This window comes from Morus notabilis, unplaced genomic scaffold, assembly GCF_000414095.1.
Source record: "Morus notabilis unplaced genomic scaffold, ASM41409v2 Scaffold1163, whole genome shotgun sequence".
Taxonomy (NCBI): domain Eukaryota; kingdom Viridiplantae; phylum Streptophyta; class Magnoliopsida; order Rosales; family Moraceae; genus Morus; species Morus notabilis.
The window spans coordinates 26,487-42,430 of NW_010359373.1; the positions used below are offsets into that span (position 1 = coordinate 26,487).

Below are 15,944 nucleotides of genomic sequence, written 5' to 3' on the forward strand. Positions count from 1 at the left end.
TTGGTTTGATTTGGTTTGTTTTTTAATGGTTAAAACCACAAATCAAACCAATTTAATTGAGTTTTTAAGAATTTAAATCAAACTAAACTATTATTAATTGGTTTAGTTTGGTTTTCTTTTAGTTTGGTTATAAAGTTTAAGATTCACAAATTTATGCTTTCATTTTGCACAAACACTATAATCATATTTCAACCTTAATATCAGGAATTTTTCTCCCAGCATAGTAAAAGTTCCCCTAAAATAAATCGTCTTATGCATCAAATTTATACTCCTTGCTCTTGTGGGCCAGAAACGTGGGTTTGCCACTTACAATATGTTGAAATGATTCCCTAAAACTTTACTTTAAGCCATCAACTCATACTTTCAAGACTTTTCAAATTTTGTTGGAGGAGATTCCTCAGTTAAAATGGAGAAAAATTTTATTTTAGCATGCAAGAAGATAACTCTGACCTTATTATTACTTAAGGTACAATTCTTAATTTCTTGGGGGGTTCATTACATACAACAGGTTTTAAAAAAAAAAAAAAAAAAAAAAAAAAAAAAAAAAAAAAAAAGGAAAAACAAATACTTAGAAAACTACTAATTATTGTTTACAGAGAACTTTTCTGAGAGAGCCTTAGATATGGCCCTTATTGTGTTTGGCGTAGTCCTACAGCATCCACCAAATAAGGAAGCCCCGGCCTCTTGCCACTTTTCTACGTACGACACAAAGTCTTCATCTACGACCCCATTTGACCTCTGCATTAGTAACATTTCGTGAAATAAATTACTATACTAATAACAGTAAATCTTGTCACATAAAGAAGAAATAATTGACATGTTTTAGAAAGTAGATCATGACGCTAGTAAACGATGATCTCCTCCTTCCCTTCCCCGCCCCATAACCGTGCGTGAATCTTGTGATAATTAGCTCTAAACTTTCAACGCGTAACAATATGAAAGAAAAAATGCTTAAAATTATCACCAGTATTAAGAATCACAACTTATAACGACTGAACTTATTCTCTATTTGTGTGTGGTGTCCAACGTCATTGGTGCTCTTTAACATTATTCTATATAAAAAGCACGACGAAAAAAAATAATAATCAATGTTATCTAGCTCTAATAAAGTTAACCACAACAAGACGCGTAAATATGCACCATATATCTTATAAGATATATTAAAGCCAAACTATTTGTTATAGTGCTCAATTTAACATTTTTTATATAATAGTTGAGCTAGAAACTCACTATCCATTGCTTGCTCACAGCATCATAAGTTTCACCGCTGTTGGGATATATCACTACTGGTTTACTGGATACCTGCCAGTTGTAGGAAGCCAAAGGTAAACATATTAGTATGAAGTGTTGAGAACATTTGTACATTCACAGCACAATATGATGAGCAATATATGCCAAATGAACAGTTTGGTAAGATTTGAACATCAAATACCTTATCAAGCATGAAACATGCTTTCATACCTATAACATATGGTTATTAGCCCAATAAATCACACATTACCTTCCTGATAGATGAAACCAGGCTATGGATAAATCTTGGTGGAGTGCAGTTGATTCCAACAGCTACAACTTGCTTGCAAGAATCCGCAATGGATGCGCACTCCAAGATGGAGTCGCCGCTTACCACGTTGATTCCATCTTTCGATGTGAAAGAAAACCAAGCCGGAATGTCAATTCCTTCTTCCTCTAGAAGTTCTGCATATGCCTGCAAAATTAATCATAATGCAAGGAAATTAGTTTCGAGACTTGAGATGGATATATAAAGATGTAACAATCTTTTTCATAATTTGGCTCTAGTTGTGATAGTTCAACAGAACAACGGAGGCACAAAAGAGTAAAAAGTGATCACCAATAGTCACCTTAGCTTCCAATTTGTTCGGAGTTGTTTCAAATGCAATGAGATCTGCACCGGAATTCGCTAAAATCTGAACTCTCCTCCTGTGAAAATCTTTCAGTTTTTCTAAAGTAACTGCATCACCGTAGTTTCCACTGTGATTGGCCACAAAAACAGAATGAATGTGAGAGATCATAGTCAATGAAGCACCCAAAATAACAAGGCATTATTACTTGTTATAGGGCTTTTGGCGCTTTTGTTTCTGAACTTGGTCTGAATTGGAAAGTTGCCTTTTAAGCTTTTAACTGCAGTAAATTACTCCTAAATTTAATATAGTGCTGCAAAGTGCCTTAATCGATGAATGTTAAAATGTGGTACGAGACATCCATGCACGTAACATGATGTGCTTCATCTTCATCTGAAATTATAGTCTTTCTTTAAATGAGCTCTCACCATGTATATGTACGAGGGTGTTTCTGATTTAATTTTAACGCACATCTTTGATTTGGGAGCACTCTGCAATACTTTATTAAATTCGAGGAGTAATTTATCAAAATTAAAAGTTTAGAAGGTAACTTATCAACCATAAAAACTTCAAAGGACAAATTTACCAAAGGCTAAGAACTCACCTGTACTCGGAACCATCGGCCAAATAAGCACCATAGCTGCCCACAGAGGCTGCAACTAGTATTGGACGTCTTGTAGACCTTCCACTTTCAACAAAATCCCAAGAATCTTTGGCGCATCTGTCGTAATATATTTCGCGAGCCTCGTAGGCGAGTTCGACACTTTTCTTGAGTAAAGCTTCAGCTTCTTCTCTTGAGAAACCCTTGGCCTCAAACCCCTGTATGGTGGCCTGTTACAGATAAAACAAGACAACAAATTCTACTATGATTACTATATCAACAATACAAATATTAAGTAGAGAAAAGAAGGGTGCAACAGAAAATTACTTGATAAGATCCACTGATAATGATATTTGCACCAGCATCAAGGTAGTCCAAGTGCACCTGTTACATGACTTCAGAAAATTATTAAACTCTGAAGAAATGAAAGGATGGTGTCATTTTTTTTTTTTTTTGGTGCGATCATGTAATTAAGATAAGGCCAACATTTACTTTTTTTCATAGTGTTTAACATTATTAATTGAAATAATTCAAATAAGTATTTAAAACGACTACACGACATCTGAATAGGACTAACGTCTCTTCAGCCTTTAACAAAGACAAATCATATCGTGATAAAACACATTTAAATATTAAGTGACGATTTTTCTCACTAATACAAAACCTACTCAACTACAACTCTCAAACTTCTAGAGACATGTCAAGTTCACTAAAATTTAAGAAATACCGACTGATCACGCCTAAAACCTTTTCTCATGCTTATAATATGATTCTTTATACAGGTAGCATTTGCTAGCTATTTTTTATGCTTGGATAACCTCGAAGATTTTTATTAATCTGAGAAGCCGACAAGATTCTTACAAGGAGTTAATGTGGTAACCTCATTCCCATCAAAGATTGTACAAATTACGTAAATAAATAAGAGCCCAAGTACAAAGAAAATGTGCTGGTGTTGGTTTACCGCTCCCTGGCCGTCCATTGTCTATAGACATTCAACACATTTTCCTGCTCACGCTCTTTTAACAAAGAGCAATGCCATTGAGTATTGGGGGTGCTCAATACCACTCGCGCAGTGTAGGACTCACAAGTAAAACTCACATTTTATTAATAATAGTGCTTAACACCAACCGATTTTTAAGCATTTTTCTTTAATAAAAGAAGTGTCAATTTGGAAAAGGTAATTTAAAGACTCGTTTTGAAAGCCATAGATTAGAGTTGACTAATCTTCCTTATTATTATTGTTATTGTTATTATTTGTTATTATTATAATTTGCTAGTAATAATCTCTCTCATTTTCTTATAGTAATTTGAGGGTCGTTTAGTTTGTTGATTCAAGTTTTTAATTTGAGTTAGATGTAACTGTTTTTAAGAGCTTTTTACTGTAGCAAAATTCAAATTTTAAACTCAAATCGGTGACGAGACTTGATTTAATATTTGAAGGGCCCGTTTAGTTCATTGATTCAAATTTTTAATTCGAGTTAAGATGTGACTTTATATGAAAAATTTTTGCTATAGTAAAAAAATTAAATGTGATTATTTTAAAAAAAATTTACTATAATAAAACTTAAATTTTAAACTCAAATCTAATCTTTGCGTAAAAGAGACAAGTGGCAGCAAAAGCCCACCAGACTCTGGTGACTCCCGTAAAGAAATATCATTATCTGGGCAAGCTAGGCTTTGACACGTCATCCTCAGAAGGTTGACTTGCAAATTACAATCCGACATAACATTGGAGTTTAACACATCTCTCATCTGACACACTTATGACACCGCCACGTTGAAATGAATATACAGTTCTGACTGTGTTAAAAACAAGTTCACCACAAAACTAAAAAAAATATAGCTTCGTTTAGCAATTAATTAATTAAACATCACTTATCCAAATAGTAAAATATATTGATGCTCATTGAAATCAACTTTTTAAGAACTTTTTACTGTAGCAAAATTCAAATTCTAAACTTAAATCGATGAAATGAATGAGACTTGATTTAATATTTTAAGGGCCAGTTTAGTTCACTGATTCGAGTTTTTAATTTGAGTTGAGATGTGACTTTATATGAGAATTTTTTACTGTAGTAAAAAAATTAAATATGACTATTTTAAAAAAAAATTTACTGTAATAAAACTTAAATTTTACACTCAAATTAAAGAACTGAACAAGGCCTAAAATCTTTGCATGAAAGAGACAAGTGGCAGCAAAAGCCCACCAGACCCTGGTGACTCCCGTAAAGAAATTTGGGCAAGCTAGGCTTTGACACGTCATCCTCAGAAGGTTGACTTACAAATTACAATCCGACATAACATTGGAGTTGAACACATCTCTCATCTGACACACTTATGACACCGCCACGTTGAAATGAATATACAGTTCTGACTGTGTTAAAAACAAGTTCACCACAAAACTAAAAAAAATATAGCTTCGTTTAGCAATTAATTAATTAAACATCACTTATCCAAATAGTAAAATATATTGATGCTCATTGAAATCAACAAACTAATAGATATTATTTATTACGTGTTAGATGATTTTGCTTTACTCTCTAACCAATATGTGCAAGTTTTTAATGTTGATTCTCACGCCTTTTGTGATTTTGAAGTTCTGAACAAACATGTGCAAAATCTTTAAAACAGATTGCATGAAACTAAGAAATAACAGGAAAAAAAAATATTATTTAAGATCATATCAAATATATGTTACTATCTTTTCCAACACAGATAATTAACTGATCATTTCCCAATGATCACCATGTTAGAGAGAGAGAGAGAGAGAGAGTACCCTTCTAATAAGATGAGGCGAACTGACAAGGCATTTGGCGCTCCACAAAGGGTCGTTTAGATCAGCGCCATGTCGTTCCAGTTCAGTGGCAAAACCGCCATCTACGACGGCGTATCCACCGCACTTCTCCACAAAATCAGCCATGAACGACGTCGTCCGTTCAACTTTTCCCAACATCATCGTATTAATTACCGTATTACGATAATTATCAGCAACCCCAGAAAGAAACTAGCTTTATAAAAAGCTTTTAAGGATATAATTAATAGCTTTCGTGGCGATTTTGAACTTCCTTTTCACAAGCTAGCTTATACGTATATGAATAATATCAATATATGTTTTCTTCTGAAAGCAACCCTGAAGAAAACTGGCTTTTTATAGGGTGAAAGAGCTTCCATGAAATTACCATAGTACCTCTATGCTTCGAGCAATTTCTTTTTAAAAAAAAAAATTTTTAATTATTGGACTTTCCTGCAACTACAGTATTTTTGACATTATATATTGTTCTTTTCAATTATCCAATTTCTTTCAATAATTTTCTAAAAACATGATATTGCATGTGAGAGTTAATAGAGTATTTTTCGATTTCCACTAGGTTGTCTTCGATATCAAATTCATATTCTTAATAGATTTGTTTTTTCTTAGTTTTAGTGAGAGTAGAAACAATTCATAACCTAGGTTATGTTAGTATCGAAATTAATGATAATGATAATGAACATTAATGCTAGCTGGTCATTCACCAAACTATTTGAAGTTATTAAATTGAAAAGGAAAAAAAAAACTATATATATATATGTGTGTGTGTGTGTGTGTGTGTATATCCGTATAGATAGGGAAATGAGTGATTGACGCTTTATTATTTTTTCCTCAAACCAGGAAATAAATTATATTAAAACTTAAATGTGGATAGACATCGTTTTCTTAGGCTTATCAAATAGTACACAATTTTCCGTGTAGGAAATGTCTAACTCAAACATAAAGCAAAATTATCATGACAAGCAAAATGATTGTCGAGGTGTGTAAATTAAGCTTTCCATATTGCTGTATCAATATATATATATATATATATATATATGCACGAATCCATAATGTGCATGATTTTTTTTTCTCTTTAATGATTCTTTTTTCTTTTTTCCCTCCTTTTGAAGGAATAAGGAAGGTGGAAATGGAATTTTTCGATTGTACACCTCTTTTGTTTTTGTTTATGATAATCTCATATTAGGTCGAATCAAACCATTTGTTATTTGCAATTGAATGCCAGAATATATCTAAAAAACGACAGGAATATTAGTATTTTTATTAGTATATAGAGTGCTAATTCATTTTCCTTAGACCAAGCCAAAAAAAAAAAAAAAAAAAAGGTCATCTTAAAAGAACGAGTCCCACTGAAAAATACCAACTCCACTAACTTCTTAGGACTTATCGTAAACCAACACAGTATAAACTCAAAGTTTTGTTGGAATCTTTGGTTTCAATTAATTTAAAGAATTTTATGGTAAGATATAAAAAAGAAACTATCCCATAAAGCACAATTTTTATAAAATCGTCAGATTAAATAAGAATCATATTAAATTAAAAACTTTTAACAATTTAAAAGAACTTAATAAAAATAATTGACGGTGACTAAGATTTTTTTTTTTCCTAATGTATCTTATCAGAAAATTTTCCAAATAATTGTTAATTTCTTCACCATAGTCCTTTCCTCCAGTGCTTTTTTACTATCAGGACAAAAATCAAAACAAACAAATTGAATTGCGAATCATATTGCTCCAGCCTCCAACCTTATCAATAACACTGTCTAGAGAGATAAGAACAAAGTAAAGAAAAATTACTAGTAACGTAACAATAGCCGTGCACGTAGTCGTAGTGACATCCACATTAATTCATCCTATCATCGATAAAACAAAACACACCGGTTGAGTGTACCATGACAATGATAGCGTCTGCGTTCATTGGTCGTACCATGACAATGATAGCGTCTGCGTTCATTGGTCCTTTATCAATCAATTATAATACGATTGGGTTTTTTTTTTATTTGGACTGATAATTTGAATAGCGATACGACCATACGATTCAAAATTCATACAAAATAAACAGTTTAAGTTTACTATAATAAATTTAAGTCATAATCGGGTCGATATGATTAATACAATTAATAAATAGATTGAGTTAGAGATGACCTCATACACAATTAACTATATGTGTCATCTGTAATCTAATAATATGTGATATAATATGAAAGTTTATATGACATATTAAATATAAATAATGTGAATTTTAATATTTTTAGGTAAAATTTATTTATTTTTCTTAAAGAAAAAGATAAACTAACTAATAAACATGTTAAACATGTCATGACCGTGCTAAATAAGTCATTATTTTATTAGTTATTTATTTAAATATTAATTTAAACGGGTATACAGGTTGACACGATTAACACGATTAATATATGGGTCGTGTTTGGATTGATATTTTTAACACGTTACGTGTTTGGATTAATATTTTTTAACACAATTAATAAATGAGTTGACACGAACACGATCCACTAATTGACACCCTTATTTATAATATAAGCTTCCAAAGCTAGTTCTCTTTTTTTTCTTCTAGGATGTTCCTTTAGAGATAAGTTGAAGTGACCTTATGTATACACATGGAGAGTGACGCTTACGGGTACTATATTATATAGGCTTCCAAAAGGCTACGTTAAACTAAATGTTCCATTGGCTGAACAATATGACAACCATATTACATATCTTTAAAAAAAGGAAAAAAAAAATGACACCCATGTGATGGTTTTTGTGTTTGTGATATTGGCTGAATAAATAACGCCATTTGTGATCGGTTTTTTGCTCGTCATAAAAATGGTGTCCCACGCCTCTAGTTAAATGGCTATCTTGACAATGTATTAGGATCATAAGTGGAGCAGAAAATAATGTTAGTCATATTTTCGTCAACTAGTGTTTAGATCATAATCTAAAGTCACATCAATTTAAGTTGTAATTAATAAGCTAATAAGAGACATAATTATAATATTTCCGCCGCAGATAGTGAAAATAGATCCTTAAGTACTAATTAAGAGAGTTATAATAAATCGTCTTTCACTACTACAAAATCACCTTTTTGTGGTTGGTGATTTCATATGCATGTTATATATATATATATAATGCGTGTCTTGTATATAGAGTTCATGCAGGTGCGTAATTTTGTATTGCGTTACGCATACTCATTTTCGGTGCGTTTCTGCATATTTGTGTGTGTATATATAGATAGATAGATATATAATAGTGGGTTCGTGTATAATGCCTCATATGATGATATTTATCATGTACACGTGATTGGTTATTCATAATATATATATATATATATATATATATGACCTTATGCTTACTATTCATGAAAAGATCAGTTGAGTTTTTCTAGTTGAGACCACATTCACACACCTCTTCATTGGATTAACTATTAGATGGCTATGAGACAGACTTTAATGGTCCACAAAGAAAACCACAAACCAAAAGAAAAATTAAAATATATATTGGATTAGATTTGATTTTATTAATTAGTGTACTTTAATCTCGTATACACATATATTATATAATTGTGACATATTAAATAGGTATGATACATTTGAATAGTTAATTATATTTGCCCATTTCTTAGTTTCGATCACTTTTTTTTTTTTTTTTTGGCCTGCAAGACCAATGACTCAATCTATAAGTCTAATATTGAATAGAAAAATGGAAATAATAGGAAATATGCCAATATGAAAAGCTTAAGAAAGTATATAAGCTAATTTTTAGTTATAGAAATTAATAGGCCATAACTTGTCAAGTTATGGTTCATAACCAGATAAGTTATGGACAATAACTTGTCAAATTATGGCTCATAACCAGACAATTAGTTATTGACGAAAACAGTAATTTAGCCTATTTATTAACTTATGTAAACTATTGGCCTATTAATTTTAATTCATCTCAAGTCTTGGCCTATTTTCATCTTTTTTCCGTAGAAAAATGATCCGGTTCTTTCAATAGGATTGAAAGTTAACGCATTTACGACTATTATAAAAATAGTGATAAATCATAGACTATAATCATCGTATTTACGACTATTTTAAAAAAAGTAACCTATCACTAAACTGTCCTCGTTTGAACTTAATTGCTCGCTATTGATTATGTTTTGTCCTCTACTTGTTTAAGTAATTATATTTACACCCACAAAATTAATTAATGTCCTCACTAATTCATAATTTATATTAATTACAATTTTATTATACATTAAAACTCATTAACATACCCCACATTAATTATAAATGGACATAATATTTTTTCAAAAAAATAAAAGAGCATAAACTCAGATTAAGTACTATAATTAGAAAGTATTTTTCAAAGAAGAAGAAGGAAGAAGAGGAGGTAAGATGAAGATAATTAATAAATAAATAAAAATAAAGAAAATTACATCAATTTTAATATATATATATATATATATAATATTAATAGTTGAGAGGGATTATATTATTTTATAAATTAAATCAAGATTAAAATTAGGTGTTGATATGAAAGCGTCAAATTAAGTATTGTGAAAGTTAAATCTATAAAAGAATAGATTTTTCAAAAAAAAAAAAAAAAAATTATTAGATGAGTCTTAATTCGTTGGTAAATCTTTAGATGCAAATATAACTACTCAACTTGTTTCCTAGCACTTTTTTGGTCTGCACTTTGAATCAAGGATTAAGAGGTCAAGAACATTTCACTTTTCTATAAATTCCAACCCAACTGCTACATATATGATAATGTTGGAAGATTGAAAATTATGTGTCTAGATAAGTCCTCAAATTAGCTCTTTCTTAAAAGGTACTGAAACTCTCGTTGGAAAGTTACTCAGAACGCAATTTCCACTAGCAAGTATTCTTTCTATAGGCTTTGCCAACGTTTGTTTTGTAAAAGTCATCAAAGCCAATTGCCTCTTTTACAGAAGCTGAGTCAGTCTTGAAGATAAAATGTCAACTTTTTTTTTTTTTTTCATGTTAAATTGTTTCTTGATGCAACATCTTTTCATATATTATATAACATAATTCTCTTGCATATAAACATAAAACGTGTGTTAGTGTAACAGTGAGGATGTTTTTCTTTTTTCTTCCATTCATTTCACCGATTCAAGTTTAGAATTTAAATTTTACTACAGTAAAAAACTATCAGAAATAGTCACATCTAACTTTTTTACTACAGTAAAAAACTCACATAAAATCATATTTTAACTCGAATCAACGAACTAAACGGTAATAATGCAGCTAGAGTTCGATACTCCACAATCTCACTTTATGACTCTTACCTAATCAATGTGTTGTGTGGTTTGTAAAAATTGAACCCATCTTTCGAGTATAATTAAATTAAGTTCTTTCCATCTCATTAATGGACCCTGAAATTTCCAAAATGACAAAGGCGATGGGAGGCGAGATAATGCCAACAATCCTTTTTTTATTTAGCCAAAAAAAAAAAAAAAAAACATGGAATCAAAAAACAATTCCACGACTTGGCCATTTTCCAACTCTTTTCAACTGTAGTCTGTAGGCAATTGTTGAAAGAAAACAACAAGAGACCTTTCTTTGATAACATGCTCAACTTGCTTTACTTGGGTTTAGTTTTCTTAACAAATTTCTTCCTCTGATTGCGGTTGATAGCCTTGGCTGTCAATATTGCTCGTCAAGGCGCGAGACCATCCTAGAGAAAGCAAAATCCATTGGAAATATAGCAACTCTTCCAAGATCAAAACAGACCTATTTGTATATTACAAACACAATTATGTAATACTAATATGTAAAAACAATGAACCACCCTCCTCTGTTTATGGACTACAGAGACACATTTTCATCACCAAAAGGAAAATCTTTGCAAACAATGAATCCCAATCAACAGCCCCCATTTTCGCACTCCCTTTGGCTGGGCAGTAAAAATGCTCATCATTCCAATTCATCAACACAAATAACTGACGGATGAATAAACAATGTTTAGGGACCACGAGCAGGGCGGAAACAGAAACAACCAGAAGCTTGGTCTTCAGGTATCATCCCTCCTCCTTTAGTTGTATCAATAGCTTCCAACAATCTCACCACCTCGTCCATTTCCAGACGTTTGTCTGCGTTTCCATCCCAGCATTTGCGCATGATGTTTGCCAAAGAACTTGGACAGCACCTTGGAATTTCTGGTCGTAAATTCTGTTAACATAACCGTGCAATGGAAACTTCAATGTCAGATCCCAAAAGTACCAATAGACTTGCAAGATACGAAAGATGAAAATAAAATTACCATAGGAACATGTTTACATTGCAGTTTACATGAATGGGAGAGGGAGGAGTGTTTCCCTTTCACATTCCCACCCATTCAGGTTTCTGCTTACAGAATAAGGAATGACAATTTAGTGGGACTCACATAATTAAGAAAAAGAACGGGGAAAGGGAATGCCAATCTTAACTCTACCCTTGTATTGTTGTCCAGTTAAGTGGAATAAACAGCGGATTTACCTTTATATCCTTTCGAAGACGATGATTACTTTATTATGCACAAGGGAACTCTAGTAACTAAATTGATAAGACTCCTAATTGGATTGTTTACTATTCCACTTCCAATAGATAAGTAAATGCTAGAAACGGAATCGATGATCCTCGTTCTTTAATTGCCTTTCCAAACTCATTATCTTTCTCATTACATTTCACTAATGTTTTGGTAAAAATGCCCTGGATGTTGCTTTACTTACGAAACGGAATCAATGATCCTCGTTCTTTAATTGCCTTTCCAAACTCATTATCTTTCTCATTACATTTCACTAATGTTTTGGTAAAAATGACCCTGGATTTTGCTTTGCTTACTACTACTTGACCTGATTTACTAATGCTTTAAGCTTAATCCCATTTCCTTACTCTTTGGTCGTTGGGCATTCTTCTAATCAAATTAATAAAAAGGGGAAAATAGCTACAAACAGTCTAGTTAAGAGCAGATACTACAGGTTGAGTAACATTATCTTCAAAATATATAATTATTATAAACTTAAGTGTTGCACATGAGCTGTGTATGCATCAATTTCTAAACCACTTGATTTTATTAGGCGTCATTCAATGTGTTTGCAAAATGAGATACCATTATTCTTCTCCTATATAAATTCCAATGTCATTGTAGGTTTAAAAGTTACTATGAATATAACTAGGAAGAGTAAAAATGTGCCATTATAAATCTATGAAGAAAGATAAAAGGGTATCAATGGTATTCGGCACCACTACTCATAATGGCTGGAACCCACACGTGTGGGGATCGTGCGTAGGGCCTACTATTTGTGAGTCGTGGTGCACACTACCACTAAAGCCAGATAGTTTTTCCCTTGGACTATTCATTGCCTAAACTGACCTGTCGAACAACTGCAGATGATATATCAGCAAAGCTAAGGTCTGGGTAGGGCATATCACAACAATAAATCTCCCATAAGCATATCCCAAAGCTGTAGACGTCGCATCTTCTGTTATAAGGCTTACCATCAAGAACCTACACGAATTCACGACAGAAGATATTTTTATTGTTTTTTAGTTTCAGTAACGAAAACATTTCAACCCTAAAACCAAATATAACCTCTTGACACATGATAATCTTTTTTTATTAATATGAGAGATGAATTGAAATTGAAGATAATTTTCTCTTGCACGTTTATTTTTATGGAAAAATATTCATCTATATTAGAAAAATTGAGGTTCCAACAAGGCATATTACCTCTGGGGCCATGTATCCTAGAGTACCAGTTTCGCCGGTCATATCCCTGGGATTTTGAGCTTCAACACGAGCAACACCAAAATCAGCTATTTTCAGATTTCTGTGCGCATCCAGCAACATATTCTCTGTTTTGACATCACGATGAACGATCTTTTTTGAATGCAGATAGCTAAGTCTACAAGATTGAAACGGGTAATGACACTTTTAGTAATAGAAATTGCATTTGTAAGCTGAAATAGCCAAAGAGTGTAAAGGACAGAACTTACCCTCTAGAGAGGTCCAAAGCAAGTTGAATCACAACTTTAAAGGCAAGCTTCTTTCGCCTATTTCTTATCAGGAATTGTTTGAGTGTCCCACCAGGAAGATACTCCACAACCACGCAACACGCCTTTGAAGGATGGGAACTGTAACCATCAGATGGATTTTTGGGAGGAATCTTAAGATCTGAAGCTCCCATTGAAGCCCCAACAAACTGAAACCAAAATTTGAAAAGAAAAAAAAATGTTAATGTACTTGACCAATCAGAAATATGACAAACAAAAGAACTCAAGTTACACCATACTGAGAAATGAAGGCTATGTTTTTTTTTTATATATATACACCCAGAAATCCCCCGAGCCCACATGTGAGCCCAAGTAAGAAACTTGGCTAGGTGACGAAAACTAAGGCTATTTTGTAAGAGCGAAAGAGGATAAGAAGGAAAGAAAGCCATATAACCTAGGTGAGGAAAATAGAGAGCAAGGGGAAAACCTCTCCCTTATTGTGTTTAGTGTTGATTCCTTCCTATAATCTCTCCATATTTGGAGATTAAAAGTGGAATACTTTGAATGCTTCACCCAATCCATTTCCCTCCTCCTTTCTCTCTTACCAAACAATAACGGTTATCAAAAGTCCTCCGACTAGTCCCCTCACCCCTTCCGCTCCTTCCACTTTTCCCTCCTACCAAACAAGCTCTAAGGTATAGCATATTTCACAATGTGAATGGGTACAAGATCACAAAGATGCAATGCAAAGTTCTCTCTCTTACATGAAAAGCAACAGTACAATCGGGAGTTGATATATTATTCTCATGGTAATGCAAAAGGAATCAAAATGAAAAAGTTAGGAGAACAAGAGTTTGTACTTTTGTAACATTAGGATGGTCAAGCTTGTGCCAAACAGCAACCTCTTGCCGAAATGACGCCCGCATAGCAGCCGTCTCAGCAGTCGTTGCAAGACCATCCTCTCCCCAGTCCAACACCTTCACTGTTGTATTTGAGACATCATCACAACAAGAATTCGGTATGATTATCAACAGTTTTCAATAGTTATCAGTGACACTTAGTGTAGAAGTGAATCATCTTATTCAAACATCAACTCAATTAGTTTTCTACCCTGTTCCAACCTCTACACATTAAACAATCAACAATGAAGCTTACACAGTTACACACACCACAACCATTGCAGAACCAGCCCATTTTCGAATGCTGTACTACATGTATATTCCTACTTTTTCACCAATTTCTAGCCCTACCAGCTGAAAGAAAGTTGCCACAAATGAACGTATTAAACCTTTTATATCAGATGCTATACCGCAGAGTAAGCTTTTTGTATTTCATATATTTCCTGTCTGCCAACGAAACTGATTTAAGACCAATGTAGTTTTTCTTTCACATAGGAAACCAAAAGCAAGCAGGATTAGAATCGTTAAATTATTCAATCCTCCAATTAACTTTCCCATCCTTCTTGGTGTGAATATCAGCCCACCATCATGAGATAATTAAGATTGCACATAAAAGAGCTTTTTAAACCCGCAATCAAAACAAAAATGTGAACCAATTATAAGTTATCACCTTTCAAATTGACACCAGAATATTCTACAAATTCACAAAAACAAATCAATGCCTAATCCACACAAGTTGTAACAAGACGACAATATTACAATATAAAAAATAAAAAAATAAAAAAAACAGATTCTTTTTCTCTTTTCCTTCTCAAAATCAGTTTAAGCAAAAGGGATTAAAGAGTGATATAATAATACCTGCAACATCTTGGCTATCATAAGTACCCCGGTACACAGTACCATAGGTCCCTTGAGCCACAACATATCTTATATCCAATTTCGACAAATCAATCTCCCACTCTTCCTTTGGCCTCTGGTTGTTGCTGTTTCTTGAGAAAACTTTGCTGAAATGCTTATCTAGTTGTATATCCAAGTTCTTCAAATCAATTTGATCCGCTCTGAAGATCATGTCTTTGCTACTAACACTTCCTGTGCCATTCACCTTTGAATTCGTGTTGACATCCTCAGCTGTCTTGGAATCCATTGTCAAGAATCCCAGAAAACAAAAAATAAGGGGGAAAATAGAAAAACCCAGAAAAAAGAAAGAAACCCTTTTGATTGATAATCTTAGAATCCCATGATTTGAAAAAGATTTGTTGCACTTTTTCTCATCAATCAAAGGAATAAAAAGGAAAATAATTTGCAAAATGACAATATGTGTTTCGCTAATAAAGCTTTTTCACAAATGAAAAATAGCAAATCCAGTAAATAAAAACCAAATGATAACAAGATTAAAATTTCTATTTCAAAAGGTGACTCGTTTGTTGACCTGATAACCCCCAAAAAAAAACAACAAAATTTGTGTTTTTCAAGCCACCAAATAAGAAATTTCACAAATAAATTTTCTTCATGAATTTATGAACCAAAAAAACCTTATATACCCACATCACCAACCATTTCTTTTTGCTTACTTTTCCAAAATTCAATTGATTGACAAAAAAGAAAATACAAGAAAACCCTAAGAAAATGACCCAATTCCCACCACTTGATGACCCAAGACCAACGACAAAGAAATAAAAAAAATAACAATAATAATTAAGAAAAGCGTTGAAAATTGAAATCCAATAAAAATATAAAAAGAAAGCACAATCAAAACCAGAAGAGAAGAACAACAAGGCCTGCAAGAACCACGCGTGCA

At 32.6% G+C, this 15,944-nt stretch overlaps 2 protein-coding genes across 2 annotated transcripts; both read right to left on the reverse strand.

The window, feature by feature from the left end:
* Positions 1-422: 422 nt before the first annotated feature.
* LOC21392443 (homocysteine S-methyltransferase 3) lies at positions 423-5,589 on the reverse strand. The gene is made up of 7 exons (XM_010094114.2): positions 5,237-5,589; positions 2,788-2,844; positions 2,464-2,690; positions 1,860-1,989; positions 1,502-1,705; positions 1,231-1,302; positions 423-738 (listed from the first exon to the last, which is right to left on the reverse strand). The coding sequence occupies exons 1-7, from the start codon at positions 5,414-5,416 to the stop codon at positions 580-582; spliced, it is 1,029 nt and encodes a 342-aa protein (XP_010092416.1). The 5' UTR covers positions 5,417-5,589; the 3' UTR covers positions 423-579.
* A 5,165-nt stretch (positions 5,590-10,754) lies between these two features.
* LOC21392444 (serine/threonine-protein kinase STY13) lies at positions 10,755-15,534 on the reverse strand. Its single transcript, XM_024163010.1, has 6 exons — positions 15,005-15,534; positions 14,108-14,229; positions 13,251-13,456; positions 12,985-13,159; positions 12,628-12,762; positions 10,755-11,444 (listed from the first exon to the last, which is right to left on the reverse strand). Exons 1-6 carry the CDS (start codon positions 15,288-15,290, stop codon positions 11,238-11,240), a joined length of 1,131 nt encoding a protein of 376 aa, XP_024018778.1. The 5' UTR covers positions 15,291-15,534; the 3' UTR covers positions 10,755-11,237.
* Between the last annotated feature and the right edge of the window lie 410 nt (positions 15,535-15,944).

Coding starts and splice junctions, on each gene's coding strand:
- LOC21392444 (XM_024163010.1), bottom strand. CDS start 15,290: ATGGATTCCAAGACAGCTGAGGATGTCAACACGAATTCAAAGGTGAAT. Junction 13,160..13,250: donor GCTTTGGACCTCTCTAGAGG/GTAAGTTCTGTC, acceptor TCAATCTTGTAG/ACTTAGCTATCTGCATTCAA. Junction 12,763..12,984: donor TAGGATACATGGCCCCAGAG/GTAATATGCCTT, acceptor GAATTCGTGTAG/GTTCTTGATGGTAAGCCTTA.
- LOC21392443 (XM_010094114.2), bottom strand. CDS start 5,416: ATGATGTTGGGAAAAGTTGAACGGACGACGTCGTTCATGGCTGATTTT. Junction 1,303..1,501: donor TGGTTTCATCTATCAGGAAG/GTAATGTGTGAT, acceptor TACAACTGGCAG/GTATCCAGTAAACCAGTAGT. Junction 739..1,230: donor CTGTGAGCAAGCAATGGATA/GTGAGTTTCTAG, acceptor TTACTAATGCAG/AGGTCAAATGGGGTCGTAGA.